This window comes from Monopterus albus, unplaced genomic scaffold, assembly GCF_001952655.1.
Source record: "Monopterus albus unplaced genomic scaffold, M_albus_1.0 scaffold89.1, whole genome shotgun sequence".
NCBI classification, from domain to species: Eukaryota; Metazoa; Chordata; class Actinopteri; order Synbranchiformes; family Synbranchidae; genus Monopterus; species Monopterus albus.
In genome coordinates, this window is record NW_018127969.1 from 142,361 (window position 1) to 165,861 (window position 23,501).

At 39.8% G+C, this 23,501-nt stretch overlaps 4 protein-coding genes across 4 annotated transcripts in view; 3 read left to right on the plus strand and 1 right to left on the minus strand.

The window, feature by feature from the left end:
* Window positions 1–1,855: 1,855 nt before the first annotated feature.
* On the plus strand, window positions 1,856–9,858 carry tatdn2 (TatD DNase domain containing 2). The gene is made up of 8 exons (XM_020607910.1): window positions 1,856–1,867; window positions 5,038–5,094; window positions 5,204–5,343; window positions 5,464–5,892; window positions 6,037–7,032; window positions 7,212–7,339; window positions 7,788–7,971; window positions 8,913–9,858. Exons 4-8 carry the CDS (start codon window positions 5,473–5,475, stop codon window positions 9,051–9,053), a joined length of 1,869 nt encoding a protein of 622 aa, XP_020463566.1. The 5' UTR covers window positions 1,856–1,867; window positions 5,038–5,094; window positions 5,204–5,343; window positions 5,464–5,472; the 3' UTR covers window positions 9,054–9,858.
* Window positions 9,859–10,338: 480 nt separating this feature from the next.
* On the minus strand, window positions 10,339–11,620 carry ghrl (ghrelin/obestatin prepropeptide). The gene is made up of 4 exons (XM_020607911.1): window positions 11,396–11,620; window positions 10,750–10,827; window positions 10,554–10,665; window positions 10,339–10,460 (listed from the first exon to the last, which is right to left on the minus strand). The coding sequence occupies exons 1-4, from the start codon at window positions 11,507–11,509 to the stop codon at window positions 10,441–10,443; spliced, it is 324 nt and encodes a 107-aa protein (XP_020463567.1). The 5' UTR covers window positions 11,510–11,620; the 3' UTR covers window positions 10,339–10,440.
* Window positions 11,621–12,963: 1,343 nt separating this feature from the next.
* On the plus strand, window positions 12,964–18,068 carry ccdc174 (coiled-coil domain containing 174). The gene is made up of 11 exons (XM_020607778.1): window positions 12,964–13,131; window positions 13,342–13,449; window positions 13,548–13,648; window positions 13,736–13,794; window positions 13,904–14,057; window positions 14,284–14,379; window positions 14,483–14,619; window positions 14,733–14,827; window positions 15,957–16,104; window positions 16,223–16,375; window positions 17,398–18,068. The coding sequence occupies exons 1-11, from the start codon at window positions 13,090–13,092 to the stop codon at window positions 17,967–17,969; spliced, it is 1,665 nt and encodes a 554-aa protein (XP_020463434.1). The 5' UTR covers window positions 12,964–13,089; the 3' UTR covers window positions 17,970–18,068.
* Window positions 18,069–21,772: 3,704 nt separating this feature from the next.
* fgd5b (FYVE, RhoGEF and PH domain containing 5b) overlaps window positions 21,773–23,501 on the plus strand; it is a 30,355-nt gene continuing 28,626 nt past the window's right edge. Inside the window, exon 1 of the mRNA XM_020607908.1 lies at window positions 21,773–21,851. The gene's annotated coding sequence lies outside the window, so the exon portion shown is untranslated. The remainder of the gene's footprint in view (window positions 21,852–23,501) is intronic.

Below are 23,501 nucleotides of genomic sequence, written 5' to 3' on the forward strand. Positions count from 1 at the left end.
CGTACCCACTGTATCCTATGAATCACATGAAGGTGCTGTAAACTGTACCAGCAACAGCCCATTACCTCCACTGACTAAGGAAGAAACTACCATTAATGATCATGCTCCCTATGTGCTGCAAGCATACAGTAGGTCCCACATTAACAGCTATTTAATGACTTTTGTTTTTATTATTTCCTTATCTGCCGTTTCACTATTATATGTTCTTCTTTAGGCATCCATTGTAACTCACCAAAAACCTCACCTCAGAACATGCCCCAGTACAGGAATGTGTTCAATGACCACGCCAAGAGCGGCTTCTGCTACTGGCTCATTGAGAAGAAGGCCCCAAAACGTAAGTATTCGTCCAAGCTCTCCTGCAGCAAAATGTCACCAATACAGTAACTCCTTGGTGTGGCATTCACATGCACATGTGACATCCATATAGTAAATTTCTTTTAATTCTGAACCTGCTACTTAGACCAGAATTCTGAGGAAAAAATCTGAACTCAAATAATTTTATTTTGACAGTGGCCCTAATACTCTTCTGTACCAGCTGCGTGGACCAATATAATGTTTTGTTGGTGTCCAGTGATTGTAGTCATAGAGTCCAAATCTGTTGCATCTGAACAGATAGTGCCATCTGTATTTCATAAAAGGAATGTAAAAACTTCTCAATGTATATCATACAGTGTTACAATATAAAGACTTGTATTATAAAGTTCCTTGAGCTTATGGCTGGTTTATTCATTGGCCATGTGACTGATGCACTCTTTTCCTTCTTACAGGTAGCAGATGCTGTTTTGGTGCCTACAAGACTTATCTGGGATTACCAAAAGTCTAACAAAAAGTGCTCCTGTCCGAGAATGTTAACCCTCTGTCCAGATTTGTTTTAAAACATATCATTTCACTTGAGCAAACATAATGTTCACTACCTAAAGAGTGACTTGTCTAAGAAATGTCAGTTTGAAGTATTAGCTTGGGAATCCAGAAATTGTAGCCAATAATGCTTATAATGTGTGAAATACCTTGTGGTATGTCACTACTCCATCCTGAATAAAAAACAAGCAAGGGGAGCTGTTATATACATGATCAGACCCTATACTTTGAGCAAGAAGGAAACCTTCCTGCAGTGGCTGATAAAGTATCAGTTTTGTTATTCCGTTCACAATATGCACAGATTTTGACATGTGGCCTTATTTTAAGTTAATTTGTGGATATCTAGTAATGAAATTAAAATGTGCAGCCTTTTGTATAGTGTTGCCATTCAGTTTTACTTGTAAAGTTTGTGTTTCAATATACATGTTTATTTTACTTAAAATTGTAAAGGCAACTGGAATAAAGAAAAACTGGCATGTCAAAATGTGAAAATACTATTTAAAACACATTTTGCCTTCTAAATGTTGTATATTGCTTTTATTTTGTCTCAGTGGCATGAATTTAATTTTTAGATTATGATCACTCTATACATGTTCGTTTTTTTTAAAAGTTTGTTTCAAAGTACTTTCCGTACATTTAAACTAAATAAACTGTACTATAGAAATGTTACCTTAACGCTATCATCCCAGCAAAGTAAAGGCACCAGTTTCCAGTCGTTAGTAAAACCTCGTTGGTAGAATTTATCTTGCGAAATGTAATCTGCGTTCAAACCACGGATCTAAAACAGACCTTTACTGCCATCTAGCGGTTAATTTAAGATCGAGCTTAAAAAGTTGCAATAACGTCAACGAACATGCAAATGAAACATTTGTTTTTGTTCAGAAACTTTGTTAGCAAGGAATCGCTTAAACTACTGGGTAGAGAGACTGGCTGACTACTCTGATACGGGTAAGTGGCATCGTTGATTTCCCACCATTCGCTGCCATTTGTACAGTTCCGAGCCAGAGAGGTAAGATTTATTTTGGCAACTCTTCAACATTAGCTAAGATTAGCTTCAGCTAACTAAATGCATTTAGCAATGTAGCTAGCCAACTATATGTTACATACAATTAATAAATGGATAGTAGGCGCCTTTTTAAGATAGCTAGCACATTTGCGTTTTGAGTTGCAGTTTGAAACTAGGGAAAATGTGTAGTTGGCTAACTCTAGCTAGCATTTAATTGGCTAAAGGTGCTACTAAGTCATCCGCCTCTTTTGCTAACAAAAGCTGTTTTCTGCCGAGGCAAGGTCATGCTAATTCACAGCTAAATTACAGAGCAACTATAATTTAACAAACATAGTAATATAATTTAACATTTCCAGGTGTGTTATGCTACATGAAATTTGGCGGAATGTTGTTTAACATAACTAGCTATATGCTGTAGTGCCCTACTTTTGTAATTTTACGGCAATTAAAAACTGACAATAAAGCCAAGGATAGTAACGTTAATGTGCTGTAAGTTATACTTTTGACCATTCAATTAAAATATTGGTATTTTATGTCTACTCATCACCAGTAAATTTTTCACGGTTTTCTGCAGTAGGTTTTAGTGGAGGCAAATCGTCCATGGCCAAGATTTAGGTGCTGGACCTCTTTGTACATTTGGTCCCTGCGGGTTAATTAGGGGCCAGGGGCCAGTCGCCCGCCTTCTACAATTAGTAACAGCCAAACAAATGATGCACCTTATAAATATAACAATAACTTGATTTGAATAGCTCTTTTCGTAACATATTTGCACATTGCTGTTACAGAGAACACAAGAGCCAGCAATAAAGCTATGAGGTACATAAAAAAAAAATACATAAATGAAGTGAAATATAATGATATATAGGCGATTTAAATAACTGAAGTAAGTTTGACTTAAGTTTTGTATCTTTAGGGAAAAATGCACTTTTTCAGTAAATGCTATATGTTTAGTGAACGTGGCTGTTCATTAGGGCTCCATCTACTAAAACTGATAATGAGACAGACATACAGTGCCTTACGAAAGTATTCGGCCCCCTTGAACTTTGCGACCTTTTGCCACATTTCAGGCTTCAAACATAAAGATATAAAACTGTAATTTTTTGTGAAGAATCAACAACAAGTGGGACACAATCATGAAGTAGAACGAAATTTATTGGATATTTCAAACGTTTTTAACAAATAAAAAACTGAAAAATTGGCCGTGCAAAATTATTCAGCCCCCTTAAGTTAATACTTTGTAGCGCCACCTTTTGCTGCGATTACAGCTGTAAGTCACTTGGGGTATGTCTCTATCAGTTTTGCACATCAAGAGACTGAAATTTTTGCCCATTCCGCCTTGCAAAACAGCTCGAGCTCAGTGAGGTTGGATAGAGAGCGTTTGTGAACAGCAGTTTTCAGTTCTTTCCACAGATTCTCGATTGGATTCAGGTCTGGACTTTGACTTGGCCATTCTAACACCTGGATATGTTTATTTGTGAACCATTCCATTGTAGATTTTGCTTTATGTTTTGGATCATTGTCTTGTTGGAAGACAAATCTCCGTCCCAGTCTCAGGTCTTTTGCAGACTCCATCAGGTTTCCTTCCAGAATGGTCCTGTATTTGGCTCCATCCATCTTCCCATCAATTTGAACCATCTTCCCTGTCCAGAAGTTCAGTGAGGATCTCTGAATGATCCAATGTTGACCTAAATGACTAATGATGATAAATAGAATCCACCTGTGTGTAATCAAGTCTCCGTATAAATGCACCTGCACTGTGATAGTCTCAGAGGTTCGTTTAAAGCGCAGAGAGCATCATGAAGAACAAGGAACACACCAGGCAGGTCCGAGATACTGTTGTGGAGAAGTTTAAAGCCGGATTTGGATACAAAAAGATTTCCCAAGCTTTAAACATCCCAAGGAGCACTGTGCAAGCGATAATATTGAAATGGAAGGAGTATCAGACCACTGCAAATCTACCAAGACCTGGCCGTCCCTCTAAACTTTCAGCTCATACAAGGAGAAGACTGATCAGAGATGCAGCCAAGCGGCCCATGATCACTCTGGATGAACTGCAGAGATCTACAGCTGAGGTGGGAGACTCTGTCCATGGGACAACAATCAGTCGTATACTGCACAAATCTGGCCTTTATGGAAGAGTGGCAAGAAGAAAGCCATTTCTTAAAGATATCCATAAAAAGTGTTGTTTAAAGTTTGCCACAAGCCACCTGGGAGACACACCAAACATGTGGAAGAAGGTGCTCTGGTCAGATGAAACCAAAATCGAACTTTTTGGCAACACTGCAAAACGTTATGTTTGGCGTAAAAGCAACACAGCTCATCGCCCTGAACACACCATCCCCACTGTCAACCATGGTGGTGGCAGCCTCATGGTTTGGGCCTGCTTTTCTTCAGCAGGGACAGGGAAGATGGTTCAAATTGATGGGAAGATGGATGGAGCCAAATGCAGGACCATTCTGGAAGGAAACCTGATGGAGTCTGCAAAAGACCTGAGACTGGGACGGAGATTTGTCTTCCAACAAGACACTGATCCAAAACATAAAGCAAAATCTACAATGGAATGGTTCACAAATAAACATATCCAGGTGTTAGAATGGCCAAGTCAAAGTCCAGACCTGAATCCAATCGAGAATCTGTGGGAAGAACTGAAAACTGCTGTTCACAAACGCTCTCCATCCAATCTCACTGAGCTCGAGCTGTTTTGCAAGGCGGAATGGGCAAAAATTTCAGTCTCTTGATGTGCAAAACTGTTAGAGACATACCCCAAGCGACTTACAGCTGTAATCGCAGCAAAAGGTGGCGCTACAAAGTATTAACTTAAGGGGGCTGAATAATTTTGCACGCCCAATTTTTCAGTTTTTTATTTGTTAAAAAAGTTTGACATATCCAATAAATTTCGTTCCACTTCATGGTTGTGTCCCACTTGTTGTTGATTCTTCGCAAAAAATTACAGTTTTATATCTTTATGTTTGAAGCCTGAAATGTGGCAAAAGGTCGCAAAGTTCAAGGGGGCCGAATACTTTCGCAAGGCACTGTATCTTGTTATTGCAGGAAATTGACTCATTACTGCCTTTTTGTATATTACAAGTGATGCTTTCATGTTTTCACATCGTTGCTTATTTGGTGTAATTAATGAGCTGTTCATTCCTTTTCTAATTGTATATTTGATTAAGATCTCAGACATGGACAGCAGCAGAAAGAGGTTGACGTTCAAGTGGCTACGAACTACGGTCAGCTCACCAGCACACCTTGACAGGAGAGACAGTTCTCTGAGAACACCTTCTCGCTGGAATATGTCACCACAAGATTCAAACATTTTGCCCCTCGGTGATTCTCCAGGATCTGAGGACCTTGGAGCACTAAGTCTGGACACACCCAAGAGAAAAGCAGAAGTGCTTGGTGAAAGTGTGTCCTCTCTGAGCCAAGTTAAGCTGCGGAAGCTTTCCAGGCAAATCTCTGAAACATTCAGAACTTCAAAGGTAAATCTTAATTGTAAACCTTTCGCTGTTTGTTGTCTCAACTTTGCTATCTCATCCTCTGTGTTAAATTCTTGTGAAGCAATTACTGATTTATGTATCCTGATGCACCATTGCTATTAGAAAGAAGCTATGGACAGCTCATCCGAGCAGCTGAAATCCACAGAGAGTCAGAAAGCATCACCACCTCCATCTCATTCTTTCATCTTGAAAAAGAAAGAGAGGACTCCTGAGGAGGGGTCAAAGGCTATTTACAGGATGGCAGTGATTGCGGCCATTGGCAGCACAAAGGCAAGGCTAAGCCCTTCTGACATCTCCAGGACTGACAGTAACAACCTGGCTTCACCACTTCTGTCTTCGCCTTTGAAGACTAAAGAGCCCAGTGTAGCATCATTCGACAGATTGGTAATGAGTAAAAACAGCTCCTCAATAAAACCGGAGAATAAATCAGAAGCCAACAGTACAGCTCAGGAAGATCAGGGGTCCTTCCCTTGTGTGTTTGAGGACACAGAAGCACAAAGTGACAGCTTGGAACAAAAAGCCGATGCAAGAGTAAGTCAGCAAACTCACAAGAATCTGTGTTTCTTTCCTTACTTGTTTTTCTTTGTTTATTTAGCCACAGTTTTTAATTTATTGAAAAGTAGAAGGGAGAAGAAAATTGTAATTTTTTTTCTACTCTTTATTCATGTTTTTCAGAGTATTGTGCTTAAAGGAGAGGATTCACCCCAGAGGTCCCATATTCAGTACTCAGTCTGTGTAGAGACACCCTCTCAGGACACGTTATTTGCTACAGAAAATGAACCGGAAGCTGAAGACTGTGATGTGTCTCTCTGTGCTTTGAGGTATAGCCCAGAGTCTTTGCCTTGTGTCATGACTCATCTGAAAGGCGCTTCTGATAGCCAGCAACACCAGAGTCCTTCAGTGAATACCCAGGGAACTACAACTTCCTCTCCTATCCTTGTATATACTAATGAAACCAGTGATGGCATCTTTACAGCTACTCAGGACGTGGAGATGCCATTCTCAACTTCACAGAGGACTGTCCATGTCTCGTTCAGGCCGGCCCAGCTGCCAAACGCAAGTCCTTCATCCAGAACTGAGACTAAGAATTTTTTCTCCTCCAAGACTATGACCTGTTTATCGGATCCCTTTGCTCTGCCATTATACTCGCGTAGAGTAGTATCAAACTCCACAACCACACGCAGGTGGTCAGATGTTAGCTCTTCAATGCATCACCCCCTCTACTCTCTTACTCATAGTAGCACTCCTAAGAGACGATTTTCCCTTGGGCAAGAACAAATGTGGACCAGTTACCCCTCCCTGAACGATCAGGTTGGTTTCATAGACACACACTGCCATATAGACATGCTCTATGGAAAACTCGGTTTCCGCGGGACATTCAACAGCTTTCGAAGGCTGTACAAGAACAGCTTTCCTTCCGAGTTTCAAGGCTGTATTACTGACTTCTGCAACCCAGGAATCATGGTGAAAGAGGCACTTTGGGAAGGTTTACTGGCAGAAGATATGGTATGGGGGGCATTTGGGTGCCACCCCCACTTTGCCAAGGAGTACTCAAGTGTCCATGAACAAAACATACTGATGGCCATGCGACATCCAAAAGCTGTGGCTTTTGGTGAGATGGGGCTGGACTACTCCCACAAAAACTCCACGAACATCTCCAGGCAAAAAGAGGTAAGGCTTCTTTTCATACGGTCAGACATGAATAAGACTTTGTAGCCCAATAGCAGTTTGTCTTGCTCTAGATAAGCATGTGTAATTTTGAAGAAGTCAGAAATGTGTGGAATGGAATTATAATACTGTAAAATGATGATAAATGCTGTGGCGGTGCGTGTGTCTGCTTCTCTGTGAAGGTGTTTGAGCGTCAGCTGCGTTTGGCTGTGGCCATGCAGAAGCCTTTGTTGATCCACTGTAGGGACGCAGATGATGACCTGCTGGAAATCATGAAGAAGTGTGTCCCTAGGGAATACAAAATCCACAGGTGTGTATGGAAGAAAATGGTGATTGATATGTTTTTTGCAGTAGTCATTTAATATATGTATATCAAGCAAGTTTTTCTAAATCGCAGTTTCATTGTTGGTAGCAGTGTTTGCCATTCCCACATTGGATTTAAACTGCCTACCTCTGAACAAGGGATTGATAAGAAGCGATGCACCATGGCGTTACTGTTTGACTCACATAACAGAACTTTAACTGGCAAAACGTGGGCTGGCTTTTATTGTGAAGCAGCCACAGGAAACAATGTTTTGTTGTGGTTAGTGCTGACTGATGTTGTCCTTCAGAAATATGTCTACATCATTTTATCAGTGGATTAGTTTTTGCATATTTTCACTCAATGATGTAGGACTAAAATCTTTACAGTTATGGCTTTAAGGACATTGTAAACTGTTCAGTGAATTTTCTTTCTTGATTCCTTCTGTGGTTTCCAGGCACTGTTTCACAAACAGTTACCCAGTGATTGAGCCCTTCCTGACAGAGTTCCCTAACTTGTATGTGGGCTTCACAGCCCTCATCACCTACTTCAGTGCCACAGAGGCCCGAGATGCTGTCTGCCAGATACCTCTTGACCGCATTGTGTTGGAGACGGATGCACCATATTTCCTGCCAAGACAGGTGCTTTTAGAGGTCTACAAAAACTAAAAGATTGCTCTGTTGTCATCAATAATAACAATAATAATTTGTTTATATAGCAGTTTACAACACCAAAGGGAGCTCAAAATGCTTCACAACAGAACATATAGAAATAAAAGCAGAGCATGTTAAGACACACAGACAAAAAAAGAAAAGTTAAAATTACACAAATTTAAAAATCAATGATTAACAGGCATTTTCCATCTGTCAAATTTAATAACTGAAATTTATTACATATAACTTATTGAACATGCAAAATATGAATTGTAATTACAGCTGGTTAAGTTCAGCTGAAAGTGACAGTGGCACTGATGTCAACTCGTATACGAACACTGTACAATGTAAATTCATGTTAGTCACCTTGTACTGCATAGTCTCGACTGGATGGCATTTATAACACCATGTTCTCATAGTCATTGTTCTGTATTGATCAAAAAAAAAAAACTTCAGAACTGGAAACTGCTTAAAATGTTTAAATTTGGCCCAAAACACTTGATCATCAGAGAATTAACCAGCAGTTATTTTGAGTAGTTTTTCCAGGTAAAATGCCATAATTGATTGATTTTAGGTCTTCAGTTGTTAAGATCTTCTGCATTTTATGTCACCGGGTTTTGGACTGTTGGCCAGATGAAACAACACATTTAATTGGACTTTAGTGAATTGTGACATTTATGTCAACATCTTTTTTGCAGATTCATTAATGTTACAGAATAATTATGATTTTTAATTCTTTATTTTAAGGATAAATATGGCCCCGAGTTTTCCCGCTGTTGAACAAGTACGGTTCTGCTTTGGGTTAAGGTGGCACTAACTTATATAAAGCAACCAGTTACCAGTCTTGTACTGTTAACACTGCTGCTGCACTTAAATGGAAGTAAATTCTGACTGCATTTCACATGATGAGTGTCTCTGACTATCAACAGGTCCATAAAGATGTCTGCCGATTCTCACATCCTGGAATGGGCATCCACACTCTGCAGGAGCTGAGCCTGCTGAAGGGAGAAAATATGACCACAGTTTGCGCAGCCCTTCGAAACAACACCACCCAGCTGTATGGCATATGATCTTCACAGGTGGTGGATAAAACTAGCAAGAATGAAAAGACAGAATCGTTATAGTTTGTGATGATATTTTAGTTGCTTATCACAGAAATTAAGTAGTTTTAGTCACAGTTTTTCTTGTTTTTGCTGTGTTGCCTTGACTTGTTCTAATTTGTCTGAATCTTTGTCTTGTCTGCTGTGTACTCTAGTTTGGTTTGATACACTACAGACCAATTAAAGTCTTTAATCCTGCTTCTTTATTCTTAAGTTATGGTTTGTTGAATTACTCTTTAATGCACTGAAGAAAATGAAGCTGCTCACTAATGCAGGAAAGTAACACATGAGGTGCTTGCCCTTGAGCAGAGTTTTTATTGACGAGAGTGGCTGTGGCTGTGACACTAACCCATTAGCTCGCTTTGATTTGGTGTGAGTACTTTTTATTTCATGAATGATTAGCCCAGCCTCCTTGTGGTATTTTATAATACACGGTTGCTATAGTCCAAATGTTGTATTAATGGCAGATGGATAGATGTCTCCGGTTCACTAGGTTTGACAAGAGAGATGTGTTAAAATTTACATTTATCTTTGTGCCAGGTTCTTAATGAAAGCTTCGTTTCCAAGCTTTTTAGATCCTCTTCAGTGTCTAGGCCAGACCACCCTTTTCATGGCTGTGTAGGTGAAACAGAGGGCCGGCATGTGCTTTGCTGTGTTTGGCCTAGTTACTAAGATTTGAACAGGAAGTTTTGCAGACTTGTTCTGTGAATTGGTATTTAAATGTTTGCATCTTGAATGAAACATTTTTTTTTTTTTGCTGATTAAAGATGAGACAGAAACGAAAGGTCTATTGATGCTTTATTTACAGCACGTGTCAAACTCGAGGCCCGTGGGCCAAATGTGGCCCGCCATGTCATTTTATGTGGCCCACGAGAGCTTAATAGGTGCAAATTAAAATAAGTATATTCTGCTTTAAAGTGCGCATTGACCATAAACCACACCTCCCATAATGGAAATTGATTGAGAACAGTAGTTTGACAAAATGATTATAGCTCAGTTTCAGTAATGCTATTGAACATTTGCATTTTTATTTTGTTTTACTTTGTACAGTTAAATGAAGATGTGGTTGAAAGCTCCAACGGGAGCTTGAGTTAAGATCATTTTGTTAAAATGTACACATGGCTTCATGTGTTAGTTTGTAATGATTTGGACATCAGTGATTTCTCTTGGATCTAATGGGACAGACATTAACTCTTGCATGAGTAACAATGTTTTCAGTACCTTAAAGCTTTGAAAGAAATGAGACCACCACGTCTACAGGGTACTGATGCATTCACTCGTTTTAATCATCGCTATCTAATGAAGTTGAAATTGGAAGGCATTCAGACTGGCAACTTGAAATTCCTGTCCATGATCTTCAAAGTCGTGATGGTCTTTCTGCAACAAAAGGAAACATTGTTAAAAATAACATAAATTATACAAACAAATGAGAAAGCTTTTTTATGTATAAAGCAGAGAAACAGGGTGAACCTGCAGAGCCTGCATTTCCCAGTAGATGCTGAATGATCTCCTGCAGCACCATGCTGTACTGCTCAAAGTCCCTTTCTGTCATGGTGATGCCGATTTCAAAGGGGGCACTTATCTACTCAGAGGAGACGAAGACCAACAAGTCACAGGGATGATTTTGGGTGGTGTGCTGTAGTAATGAGTGTGATTTTTCACTCACTGTGATGTGGTCGTCCTCAGGTAGTTGACTAGACTCCTCCGTAACTTGGCGGCCGAATCTAGAGGACTTGCCCTTGTTCTGTGATTGACCCAGAACAAAGAAACCTCATGACTTTAATAGTTCAGCCTTACATCAAACATTCACATGCACTCAAGGATTTTCACATGAATCAAGTATAAAATGCAGTCAGTGTATTTGAAGTTCCAACTATAATCGCACTGTCCGTACAGCTCTTAATTTCTTTTCCATGTGATACATTTTGAAATGTCTATTTAAGGAATTAAAAAATGTCTGCAGACAAAACATTTGGATGCCATTCACATGCAACCAAGGATTATTACATATTCAAAAACAATGAAAAATCAAGGTTTTAGTCATTAGACCATCATCTGCACAATTCTATCAAAGCAAAAATTTAGAAATTTGCCAGAAATTAAACATTTGACACTCATTGGGGTGGCAGGACTTTTTGGGGGGGGGGGGTTTTGTGTAAAAAGTGTAAAATAGTAGTATCTGGATTGGTAAGACATGAAACCAAACCAAGTCCTTGTTATGGAATATTAAATTATGTTGAAAGTGATGATGTTTCATAAATAATTAATCCAAAAGTGTTTTTTTTTAAAGAATTCTAGACACAGTGCCTTACCTGAGGTTTTTGTGAAGGGCTGAGGAAACTGGAGCCTGCACTGGTCGTCTTGCACCACAAGGTCAGAGAACACAGCAGAGAAACCAGCAGACAGGTGTTCCTTTTCAAAACCATTGTGGAACAAAACTCTCCCACAGCTCAATCTGCCACGCAAAATGAAGCAGTCTACAATGTTAAAGTTTGATCAGCTAAATCTGATGCTGACACTGATGAACTGGCCAACTTGGTTTGGGAGACTCTGGCATCGTACCTTTTATAGAACTTTCATCCTTTTTCATTTGAGCCTAAATACACATCAAATATAATGACAACAGGTGCCTTTGCTGTCATATCTTGGTAGAATTGGATTGTTCAAATGTTTAAACTGATAACAAAATAGGCATTTGTCTGTTGTGACCTGATCATCTTATCTGTTCAGTGGGGTGATGCAAGTAATAGTATTGTAGTCACAGAGATGCTGATAAATGGTACTGATACAACCTGTTGTGCATATGTACAGCAACATTACAAGACCATACTAATAGTTAATGGACAAGAACACAGTGCACTGAACATGAAGCCATGGTTACTTTTTAATCATCAAGTTCATATTGAACGGTCAACATGCATTTTAAAAACAGCTTACTTTTCAGTTTTTGCTTTTAAATTAAATTAAAAATGAGCATTCTTATAAAAAGCCAGCTGTTCTCTCAGTCAGACTCAAATGGCATTGCCTCTTGTTGAGATGAGTGTGTAGTATATAAGTGACTATTTTTTAATAATGGGTTTAAAATAGATCCAAATACAGTCCTAACACCAAACACAGAGATATTGTTTTGTTTACAAGTTGTTGTTTACTTTATGGCATTTCTTACTTGTTTCTTTCTATAAGATACTTCTGTGTTTAAGTTGGACATAGATCATGTATATTGAGGGGTTTGGTCAAATATTGTAGCATCAAATCATTCCATACCAAATAAAGACCTTCATAAGTCATTTATATATTTGAAACTGGGATGTTTCAAAATGTTCCCAAACAGGACTTTTAATAGTTAAGTCTTATTACAATTTTTTAGTACAAATACCTCAGTGGTCATACCTACATGTACTATATGTATGAAAGTGGGGGGAAGTGGCCTAAAGGCAGACTTTATTTCACAATACAACCAATTCAGAAGCACACTTTTAATTAAAAACGGATAGAAGGGACAGCATTGTTATAACTAGACTAAGCCTGGATCATGACCTAAAATATGGGCTGGTTGGGAAGCACCTAATAGAAAATGCAGCTGTGGAGAGGTAGTGACTGTGAGCCACATATTAATTAATAATTTAATTAGGAAAGACGTGTCCTGAACGAAGAACTGTCAGGAAAAGGAGTTGCATGTTACCCATTTAAATCAGTACTCCTGCTCAGGACTGGAATTCAAGAGAAAATTGGTTATAAAATCTCTCCATAACACCGGACTATACATAAAGCTGTAGTAATAGGTCGAAATCTGCAAATCCCCGGTAGAGGGCAGCAACTCGCCTCGGCTGCACCTAGTCTGCCGCATAATCTACAAAAAGAAGCAGAAGGCGCAGCCAGCGGTATCGCCACTAGTTGGCGGTAAAGCGACATTTTGCAAGCGAGAGAAACGCACGAAGAAATAAGAATCAGTTTACACAGCTCCAGTTATGAGAAGTACCCTACAGATCAAACAGAAGTCGTAATCATGGATCAAAAGAAGAAACCCTTCGATGTGACTGCTTCGTCGGTGAGCTGTGTAGAGCTATACAAACATTTTAATGATAGTATATATCACTTTGACGTTTACTAGCGTTATAAGATAACAACTATAACGTTAGCTAACTTGCTGCTAGGCTAAACTACTTACGTTAGCAAATATAGTTACTTTTGGAGCTAAGGAATTAACAGCTGCAGCTTATTCTTTACTTATATTTCACCAATGCTTTGTTTCTTACAGTTGGTGGACCTTAAAGCTGAACTGTACAGGAAGCAGGAACAATTCAAACAGGAGAAACTTGGGCAAGAAAATGCGAGTGCTGGGCTCAAATCAAAATCCAAAGTCAAGGTACGCTATGGGTTACTGTTGGACATTTATCTACCTTCTTGTATAATTATAGATAGGGCTCACTATCTATTGTGTCTTGTCTTCATGCTCCTGTGTAGAAACCGAGTGTGTGGGGCAAACAAAACGCTGGTGTTTCAGCAAGAGCTGAAAAGGATGCGGAGCAGCTGGCCGAGGAGCAGATCAGTCTTGATACATCAAGGTGAGCTCAACACATTAAGCAGAGTATTTACTGTCATAACACAGAGGTGACCAAACATCTGACTTCTCATTTCTACTTTCACAACAGACGCAAGTTGGAGGAGAAGGCCAAACTCTATGAGCAGATGGCAAAAGGAGACTTTCCAGGTTGGTAAAGTATAAATGATTCCCTCCTGATATTCAGTTGGAAACATTACCTGGCTTTGAAAATATCTGTGCACAACAAACTGTACTTATTTTATTTAACTTGTGTCAGATGAAGAGACAGAGGGACTGTTTCTGGTTGACTTCACACAGAAGATTATTGACCAAAAGAGAGAAATGCTCACACAGAAAGAAATGGAGAGAGATGACAAGGAAAGAGGCAGCTCTCCACCTATACCCGCTCCTCAAAACCCAGAGGAGGAATGGTAACATCTGAGCTCATTATCTGGGAAATATGTCAATTTTGTCTATATATAAAACACACATATTACAATCATCTAAATGATTTATTTTAAACACCACCACTATTAACCTCATAAATGCATCTTATGTGAACATTATTATATTATTATTATTATACATTATTGTAAGGATGGTTTTATTAAAGCAGTTGTTAGTAAAGTATTCACCTGCTGGGTTGTTTCTCTGTAGGGTGGATTATGTGGACGCTTTGGGCCGATCTCGAAGATGCATGAAGAAAGACCTGCCAGACTTTAAGAAAATGGACCAAGATCTTAAAGGAGAAGGGTAACTATTTTACTCATATGAACATTTAAAGGGGCAGAGTCTGACTGGATTTTGGTGTCCTGCTGGGAAATGTAACTGTTCTGGATATGATTGTTCAATGTAGAAAAGCCTCATCTGGGAAGACTTTACTCTCCGAGGACATGCGCCGGGAGCTACAGAGGCAGGAATGGGAGAGGGAGGAAGAAGAGGCTATGAAGAGGCCTGTTGGACCGATCCACTATGAGGACATCAGAGCGCAAGGTTTCTATCAAAGCATTTAAAGAAAGACTTCTGCACACTTTTGGAAATACAGCATGTGCTGAGCTTTTTAAGTGTTGTTGTAAAAAGATATTTTATCTGTTTGTTCATGTCAGAGGCTCGTGAGCTTGGTGTGGGCTACTTTGCTTTCTCTCAGGATGAAGAGCAGCGCAGAAAGCAGAGAGAAACTCTGGACATGCTCAGAGGCCAGGTGCGCTGCTAATCTATATGTACATATAAAAAGATATACAAGTGTGTTTTAAAGTGGCCATGGCATGCTCATTTCCAGCCATTTAATATTTACTCTTGGGTAACTTTAGATTAGCTTTGCGCCAATAATAACTCCAAACAGCTGGTAATTATTTCAGAATGATAAAACTCATCACAAGCAATGATAAAAGCATCACAAGAAGAGCCTCCTCCTGAAAACGAGAGGATAGTTTGTGAATGCGCACAACTCCTGTTATCGGTAAGGAAGCTACATAAACAAAAAAACTTTGACAAATAAGTTACATTTCCAACAGTAATAATACCTCAAATCCTATAACCCTACCGTTAAGTCCCACCGAGTAGTGGAAACATCACTCCCTTTCAAGTAGCTCCAAGGTTGGAAAATCCAATCAGTGATCGCTGCATCTTTCCCCACAAATCCCTCACTCCATTCACGCCACGTTAGACCCGGTCAGGTAAAACAGCGAGTCCCTGTAACGGAACATTCCCGGACATGCAATAACCTCAGGCCCTGTATTTTTCTCCACCTTCTCTGGTCACAGTGCAGGAGAGGAAACTATATCCACAAAACCAGGAACAGTCAAAAAAATCCCGCTTTTAAAACAGCACCAGTGGATGTCAGGCAAGCTCACATGAACACACAACTGCCTGGAGATTATGACCATTGAAGGAAATTCATTAATGATTGCGTAAGACTTTACATAGTCGGGGGGGAAAAAAGGTCCTGCCAGCAAGACTTGTATAAACCGGGTTGCATCTGCATAGAAGTACAACATAGGTACACCTATTTTTGAGCTTTAGGTCACGTTTAAGATGATAATTCATCGTTGTAACATTGTAGATAAGTCAGAAAGTACAGAAAAGCGTGTCACAGGCTCTTTAAGCATGTGTAAATAAACACAGTAAAACACCACCATTCCCTAATATCCACTTCACATTGTTGGCTTTTGCATATACCTTATTTTTTTAACTCAACACTTTCCAGCTTTTGCCTTTCTGTTACACACTTAACATCTTTGTGTGCGTGTTATAACTATTTAAAGAATTCATTCTGAGTCTGAACAGATGGTCAGTGCTGCTTTGAGTTTTTCATCCATCCTGTTCTTCAGACAACAGAGCAGCGCACTAAGAGGGGACGACTGAAGGAGAAGAGGCAGGCAGTGCTGCAGGCCCGGCTGGCCAAAGTGAGGCAGAGGAAGATGAAGAAGGCCAAGCTGGATGGCACAGAGGAAGAGGAGAGAGAGGAGGAGAATGAAGGTTAGAATCCACACTATTGGATTTTACAGAAATCAAACTCTTTGTGTAGCAAGATACTGTAGCATTTTAATGATCCGATGAGTGACGATGGGGGGTTGCTGTGAATTCTTTCTCCCAGGTGAGGAAGAGCAACGTGAATCAACTGGACCCCCACTCCCACCAGAGGATCCCCCAGAGGTCAGCATAGTGAAGAAGGTGGAAGTGGAGATCCAGGAGAGGAGGGACACGAAACCAGGAGTTCCTCATGTCAGAGAATGGGACAGAGGCAAAGGTAAGCCTTATTATTTAAAGTCTGTATGTCCTTATGAGTGTGTTGAAGGTATGTTGGATGCAAGATGTAAAAGCAGTGATGTAAAACTTTATTAAAGTAGATAATAAAATTAATGATGGCTGAATTCCATTCAGCTGCTCCAGTGTCAGGCTCCTGGTATTGTGCACGTTGGCTCACTGTCACACGTCGTTAATGTCATTAGTAACACCTGTGCTTTATCTAGTGTGACAGGTCACAATGTCTGCTGTGAGAGGCCTGTTTCATAAATGAGCAGCTGTCCTTTCTCCTTTCTCTTTGTAACGCTCACACCATTTGAAGTCCGATGGATGGGGTTGTTAACATACTATAGTGTGATTCTAGTATGCACCTCTCCACTGAAAAACAACTTGATATTAATGCTGCAAATATCAGTTGTGTCAAGAGGCGATTCATTTTTCAGTCAGATTCTGATCATCTGTAAGTGTTTGGTCTATCCTTCAGATGTTTTCATGCAAACTGCCCATAAAAACCTGGGAGGGAATAGTGGAGGTTTGGGAGAAAATCCAAAGTACTGCAAAAAAAAAAAACAAGGTTTGGCTGAAGTAGAAAGCCCTTCCCTCAGGAAAATGAAAAATGTACCATGCAGTGGAATCAGACTTAGGGAATAAATGATGATGTACATAAAGACTGCAACTTCAGTGTGACTTAAGCATCTGCTCCGCTGGAAGGACTATGGATAGCAGCATTGGATCAGTGTGTAGCTATAGGAAATGTAACTGTCCTCACACTAGTACATGAAACAAATATATCCGAACTATCCATCCTGTTTTCTACATCATTTCCCTTTTTTTTTAAGTTTGATTGGTGCTCTTTTAATTACATCATGTTGTGCCCTGTTCTCTTGCAGTGGTTTAAAGGCAACCAAATGGAAGTTTAGCACCACTGAGTGGTTTTAAAGATCATGGTCGCACTTTTGTCTCACACACTTGTGCTGGATTTGAAAACTAGCTTCTTTAACTCTACCTTTGTATTTTGTCTTTCAGAGTTCATGTTCAGTGAGTGGAAAACTCGGTGCCGAGAAGAGCGTGATTCAGAATTTGCACCTCCCTCTGCATATTTTTCTGATGAGAAGCGACAGAAACCAGTGAAGATAAAGACTCGGGAGAATAAATCCAAAATGTCCTTCCAGTGGACAAAGGGCCCAGGAGGAATCTCTGAGGGCAAAGAGGAACCACAAACTACTTCTTTTCCACCTCAAAAAAATCCTGCACTTCCTCCACAGCCCCAGAATATTTCACAGCCACCACCTTCTAACCCCCCTGCTGCTTCAGCCCCTGTGTCTGCTCCTCCTTTTAATACCCAGTATCCCCCTCCTCCATTTTACCCCCCATTTCCTCCTCCACATCCTTCTCAGTTTGCAGGTCCACCTCACTTGCCTCCCCACTTTCTCCCACAGTATTTTAACCAATATCCACCCCAGTATGCACCTCTGAGCCAGTCTCAGCCTCAGCAGCCACCTCAGCCTGCAGACCACAGCCAGGTCCTGCAGCACCCCAAGACTCCTCCTCCTCAGACTCTGGATGACATGCTGTCCTTCTACAGGAAGTCAACCTGAGCTCTGAAATATCATGTTTCATGTGTAGTTGGTTCATATTGTGTGAGTGGCTCAGCTCTTGGACTATAATATTAAATAAATATCAGGTATTTATCTGGACATTGGTCTGACTATTTTCTCATTGTGAAAAACTGCACTTTTTAAAAATTGCTTCAGCTCTTATATTGTATCTTTCACTTCATGAAGCAGCCGTGACCAAAAATATTGGCACCTCTACATTTCTGTCAGATAACACACCACCTCTCCCAGAAATATGATGCAATCACATTAGTTGGTATTTTAATTTTTATTTCTTTTGTTTGCAATGAAACAACACAAAAACAGAGGGAAAAGCCAAATCTGATCCATTCCACACAGAACTCCAAAAAGGGACTGGAGAGATTTATTGACATCAACTTAATATTTGGTAGCACACCCATTGGACAAAATAACTGAAATCCTGTGCTTCCTGTAACCATCAGTGAGTTTCTTCCACCTCTCTACTGGAATTTTGGACCATTCTTCTTTTGCCAATTGCTCCACTTCTCTCACATTTGAAGGGTTCCTTCTCCCAGTTGCTGACCGAAATGCAAGGGCGCTAACATTTTTGGCCTTTACTGTATGTGTGATGTCAAAGTGGCATAAAATGAGGTTGTGACCCTTATTTGAAACATGAAAAAATTAGTCTTGACACAGACTTGCAGTTTGGAAATACCCACAAGATGGTACTGTACACCTTCCTGTTGAGAAAATCTCCATTAATGACCAGACTGGTTGTGCACTGCGGTGATTTATCTTGACTGTTAGAAGGAATCATTCTTGAGCTGCAGCTAGCATCCATTTCCATTACTGATTAATCTGCAGATACTTTTCCTGTCAGTAGTATGAACTCCAGTAATGTTCAGTTAGTTTATTGTCACAAAAGAGAGAAAAGCAGCACAACTCCCCATTGTGGGGCTAACGAAGGTTGATCTTATCTTAACTGGCACGCTGGAACAAGAAAATGTTTTTTTTTTTTTTTACTTGTTGAAATAATCTGCAGTATATTATGTGTTATTTCTCAAACTGTGTTAAGTCATGTCAACTGAAAAGGCATCAGGAAAGATGTAAGTGTAGAAATGACATTTTCTGTGACGTGAGAGCCAGGGTACAGTTTAAACCCTTTAGTAACCTGAAGTGCTTCCTGGTGCCTCGATGGACCCATATAGATGTTCTGCATCACCTCTTTCCTCTGTCCTCCAACACAAGCTCAACATGAGAAGAAAGCTTTGCAAACAGCGCCGTGCCACTTCAAATCCTCATGTAGGGTGAGTTGTAAATAACAAAAATGTCAAATTCCAACTCCAGACAAGACACAGTGGGATGACGGCCTGCTCACATGCTTGTTCATGGCAGCCAGACATTGAGAATTTATAACAGAGCGTGATATAATAGCTTCTCTAACTTTTGTACTGCTTATCACAGAAGTGAGACTTAAATTACAAAGGTCAGTATTTTTGCCTCTGGGTTACAATGGGTTACATGTGTTCACATGAGACTGACACAGGCAATTGTCTGCCTGTGACCTCCTGCTGCACAGGAGAGGCCCGACTCACGTCAGGAAATGAGGGGAACTATTTAGAGGAGTTGATAGTTGCCAGTAGTTTGATTAATAGTAGCTAGAACTACAACTTGACCACAGATCAAAGACCAGATCACCCATCCAATCTGATATTCGGCTTAATTTCGGGCTCACTTGTTTCCTCTCTCAGGCAGGAGAACAGTTAGTTTGGCACTTTGTGTGTTTTGTGCATCTCCTGTATAAAGAGAGTGTTCTTTTCCTGGTGTGGAGGTTTGTTGACTCCACCGTGACCTTAAACACTTTGTTTTTTCCTCTGTTTCTGCAGTATTAGGTTAGACCAGTCCAAGTAAAGTGGAAAATACACACTCAGGCAGCCTCACCACTGTTCCCCTGGTAAGTGTGTGTGTGCATTCATTCCTATACAGTAAGTGTTTAAGTATGTCTGTCTGGAAAATGATGTTTGTCAGCATTGCTGAAGCCAATTTTCTGCCTGAATAAATCTTGTGCGTGGAAGGTGAGACAATGTTGATACAGTGACGGGACCTCAGAGTGGTAGTTATACAGCGGATTTAAAGATGTTTCTACAAGTATACATAATGCAGCAGAGACCGCAATGCTCATAACAGTAAAGACAAGCTATGCTTAAAGAAGTTTATGACAGAATAATTCAGCACTAATAAGCGGCAGCTTGTCTTTCTTGTGGTCAGGTGTGTTGTTTTGAGCTCTGGCGGCGTCGGCTCTCTGCTTTGGTCCGGTCTGAAGTCGCTCAACATCTGTTGGATGAGTTTTGTATGTTCATGGTCAGTGGTGGAACAAGTACTCAGATTGTTCACTTAAGTAAAATTATCAGTACCATTGTGTAGAAATACTCTATAACAACAAAAGCATTAGCATCAAAATATACTGAAAGTACTAAAAGTACAGTACTCATTATGGAGAATGGCACAGTTGAAAAAATGTTACTTAAATAAAAGGACAAAATATACTTAAAGTACCAAAAGTAAAAGTAGTCACTATGCAGAATGGCACATTTTATGCTGTAACACGTTATTTAATTATAATTATTGATGCATTATTGCTTTTGTCCCTTTAATGTTGCACCTGGTAAAGGTGGAGCTAATGTGAACTACCTTATATGTTTATAATTTGAAGTACTTTACTGTACATATTAATGGGTAACTTGTAAATTTCCCACCAGGAATCAATAAAGTCTGATGATTATACTGTATATTTTTATTCACCTTATTTTGAGAAGTAACTAGTAACTAAAGTCATGGAATAAATGTAGAGTAAAAAAGTATAGTCATTTTCTCTAAAATGTAGTGAAGGTGAAGTATTAACTAGCAGAAAATGAAAATACTCAGTAAAATACAAATACCTCAAAATTGTACTTAAGTACAGTACTTGAGTACTTTCCACATCTGTTCCTGGTTACCAGAGGATGAGTTCTTATGAGTGAAATGTCTAAACAGCTGCTGGATGGATGGCTCCATGTACGTATACTATATGTAAAATATGCACACAAACTCCTCTTGGATAGCACAAACAAAAGCTCTAATGCTCAGATCAGCCTTGTTTATTTTCAGCCCCCGTGCTGATCATCTACCCTGTGCTGTAAACCAGGGCTCAAACTGATGCCTCTCATGTGTGGGTTTACCACAGCACAAATAACTGACAGACTGGAGAAAAATGTGCATCTTCTCAGCTTAATTTGTCTTGCTGACTCATCACTTTGATTGAGTCCAATCACTTATTCAGAACAATGAGGGACGTCTCATTGACAGGTCCATCCTCCTCTCAGAGGTCGGCTACACTGAGAAATGGTCTCTGCACTTAGCTGTGGCAGTTTAATCCTGCTGTGGCTGAGGAAAATGGCAACCTGCTGTTTTCATAATAGAAAATAAATTACCTTCAGCAAGTGGAAGCTGCAGAGCTAATGTAAAGGTATTTTTCTATGTAGTTTAGTTTGCTGATATTGTATCATAGTAGTAGCTATTGAACTACTAGTCACATGCTGTTCACACCTATATTGGCATTTACACACAGTGTTGGTGTTGGTTAAATGTTGATATTCCTAAAAGTAGCATACAGCTATAAAACTAGAAGGTAATGGAGCTTTTACGAGGCAGTTTATGAGTTGAAGATGGTGTCTGACACTTGTTCTTCAGTAATCCTGTCTTGTGTTCTCTAGACCTGAACAGGCAATCAATACTGTCTTTATGGCGCCGCAGGTCCCTGATCCAGAGAGGATGGGAGGGAAAGGCTTTGCCCCAGTTGCACTCAAATTAAAGGCAAACAAGGACAATGAGCTGCCGTGTTAGGAAAATGGAACTTCTGACAAGGTAGGACAATACACTGGAGTTTTGTAAAAGGTTGTGTACTAAGTTTTTGTGTTGTTAGTGTGGAGCTGCCCTGGATTTGTCTGTATCTTCCTCTGTACTGGCTCCTTCTGACAAAACTAACTGCTGCAATAAGATGCTGAGACATGCAGATGTTGTTATTTGAAAGTCACACGCCATGTGCGACTTTTTCAAGGGTATGCTGTGTTATACTTAAAGGGATAGTTGGACATTTTGAGAAACTACATTTATTTGGAGTGTTAGATCAGAAGTCTGATACCACTATCACGTCTGTTTATTAAATATGAAGCTACAGGCAGCTTAGCTTAGCATGGAGGCTGGAAACAGGCCAAAACTATTAGCCTGGTTCTATGCAAGGTCACAAAATCAGTGTAACAGCACCTCTAAAGGTCAGAAATTACTATGTTATATCTTGTTTGTTTAGTCTGTTCACGAACCAAAGCTAATTCACCATTTATTGGGGACTTATGTACCTGACCATTTTTTGTCTTCTTTGAGCCACTTCACTTCATTTGCAGGGGCAAATATAGAAAATTTTGGACGGGATGGCCAGGCTGGAGCACAGACTTAGAGAGTGGTGGCATGTTTGAACATGTAAAATTAAATTAAATCCTTAATTATATGAAATTAAAGACTATGCCTTATAAAGAATCTAACTGCTTATGCTGTGTAACAATGAGACACGCACAGTGTTTAGCTAACTTTAGCTGCACTCCCCATTTGCTCCTGGTCAGGGATATCGCTGCTGCACAGTAGTTTCCCTTCCACTGAGGCGAATCATGTCAGGTACTCCACATCAACACAATCGGAGAAATGAATGCAAATATCATGTTGCGTTTGTGCTATAAAATAAAACTTATTTGACCAATAAAGCACCAGAAAAATATTGGTTGTATTTATGGTAACAATTTGTTATTGTTTTTCACTTTTCATTCATTAATACTGACAAGCATCATGTTTTGACTCTGGCAGGGGGTGGCTAGTGCCACCCTTCGCCACCACCTGGATCTACCCATGTTCATTTGTACTATATCATCACAGGTTTTCCCCAGATCTGCACAAAGTTTACTGCTGGTGTACCTCCAGTGAGGCGGTAGGGTCTCAGACAACAGCCTCAACTGTAAGAGGTCTTTAATCCACAGAGTGGTTTTACGACGCAGAGTCTCAATGACACAACTGGGGACTGAACTTACAAGCTGGGAGTGGGAATCAAACTCATAAATTGTTAATCCCAGGGCATGTGCTACAACTACAAGATCACTGAGCTGGAAGAATCTTTGACACCAGAAGGTTTAGTCAACAAAAGAGGAGCACATTTTTATATGGCAACTAAAGAGACAAAAATAGCCTAAAGAGACAGGGCTTAAAGTTTTTATGATCACTTTAGGATTTTTCTTCAAATTACCGGCATTAACATAAAAATAAGTGGAGAGTATAAGGGAAATACTGCTGGCTCCATTAAAGATAATAGGTCATTAAGACTCGAACAATAAATTCAAGCACATTGAGCCAGCAAACAAATTTAGAAAACTACTACAGGATAATGACTAATTCATAGAATTGAACTAATAATCACAGTCTTAGTGTTTTTTTAGGTCAAATTCATGCACTCAAGTTGTTCAAAAATATGCT

Coding starts and splice junctions, on each gene's coding strand:
- ccdc174 (XM_020607778.1), top strand. CDS start 13,090: ATGGATCAAAAGAAGAAACCCTTCGATGTGACTGCTTCGTCG. Junction 14,828..15,956: donor TGGACATGCTCAGAGGCCAG/GTGCGCTGCTAA, acceptor CCTGTTCTTCAG/ACAACAGAGCAGCGCACTAA. Junction 16,105..16,222: donor GAGAGAGGAGGAGAATGAAG/GTTAGAATCCAC, acceptor TCTTTCTCCCAG/GTGAGGAAGAGCAACGTGAA.
- tatdn2 (XM_020607910.1), top strand. CDS start 5,473: ATGGACAGCTCATCCGAGCAGCTGAAATCCACAGAGAGTCAGAAAGCA. Junction 5,893..6,036: donor AACAAAAAGCCGATGCAAGA/GTAAGTCAGCAA, acceptor CATGTTTTTCAG/AGTATTGTGCTTAAAGGAGA. Junction 7,033..7,211: donor ACATCTCCAGGCAAAAAGAG/GTAAGGCTTCTT, acceptor TTCTCTGTGAAG/GTGTTTGAGCGTCAGCTGCG.
- ghrl (XM_020607911.1), bottom strand. CDS start 11,509: ATGGTTTTGAAAAGGAACACCTGTCTGCTGGTTTCTCTGCTGTGTTCT. Junction 10,666..10,749: donor CTGAGGACGACCACATCACA/GTGAGTGAAAAA, acceptor TCCTCTGAGTAG/ATAAGTGCCCCCTTTGAAAT. Junction 10,461..10,553: donor GGGAAATGCAGGCTCTGCAG/GTTCACCCTGTT, acceptor CTTTTGTTGCAG/AAAGACCATCACGACTTTGA.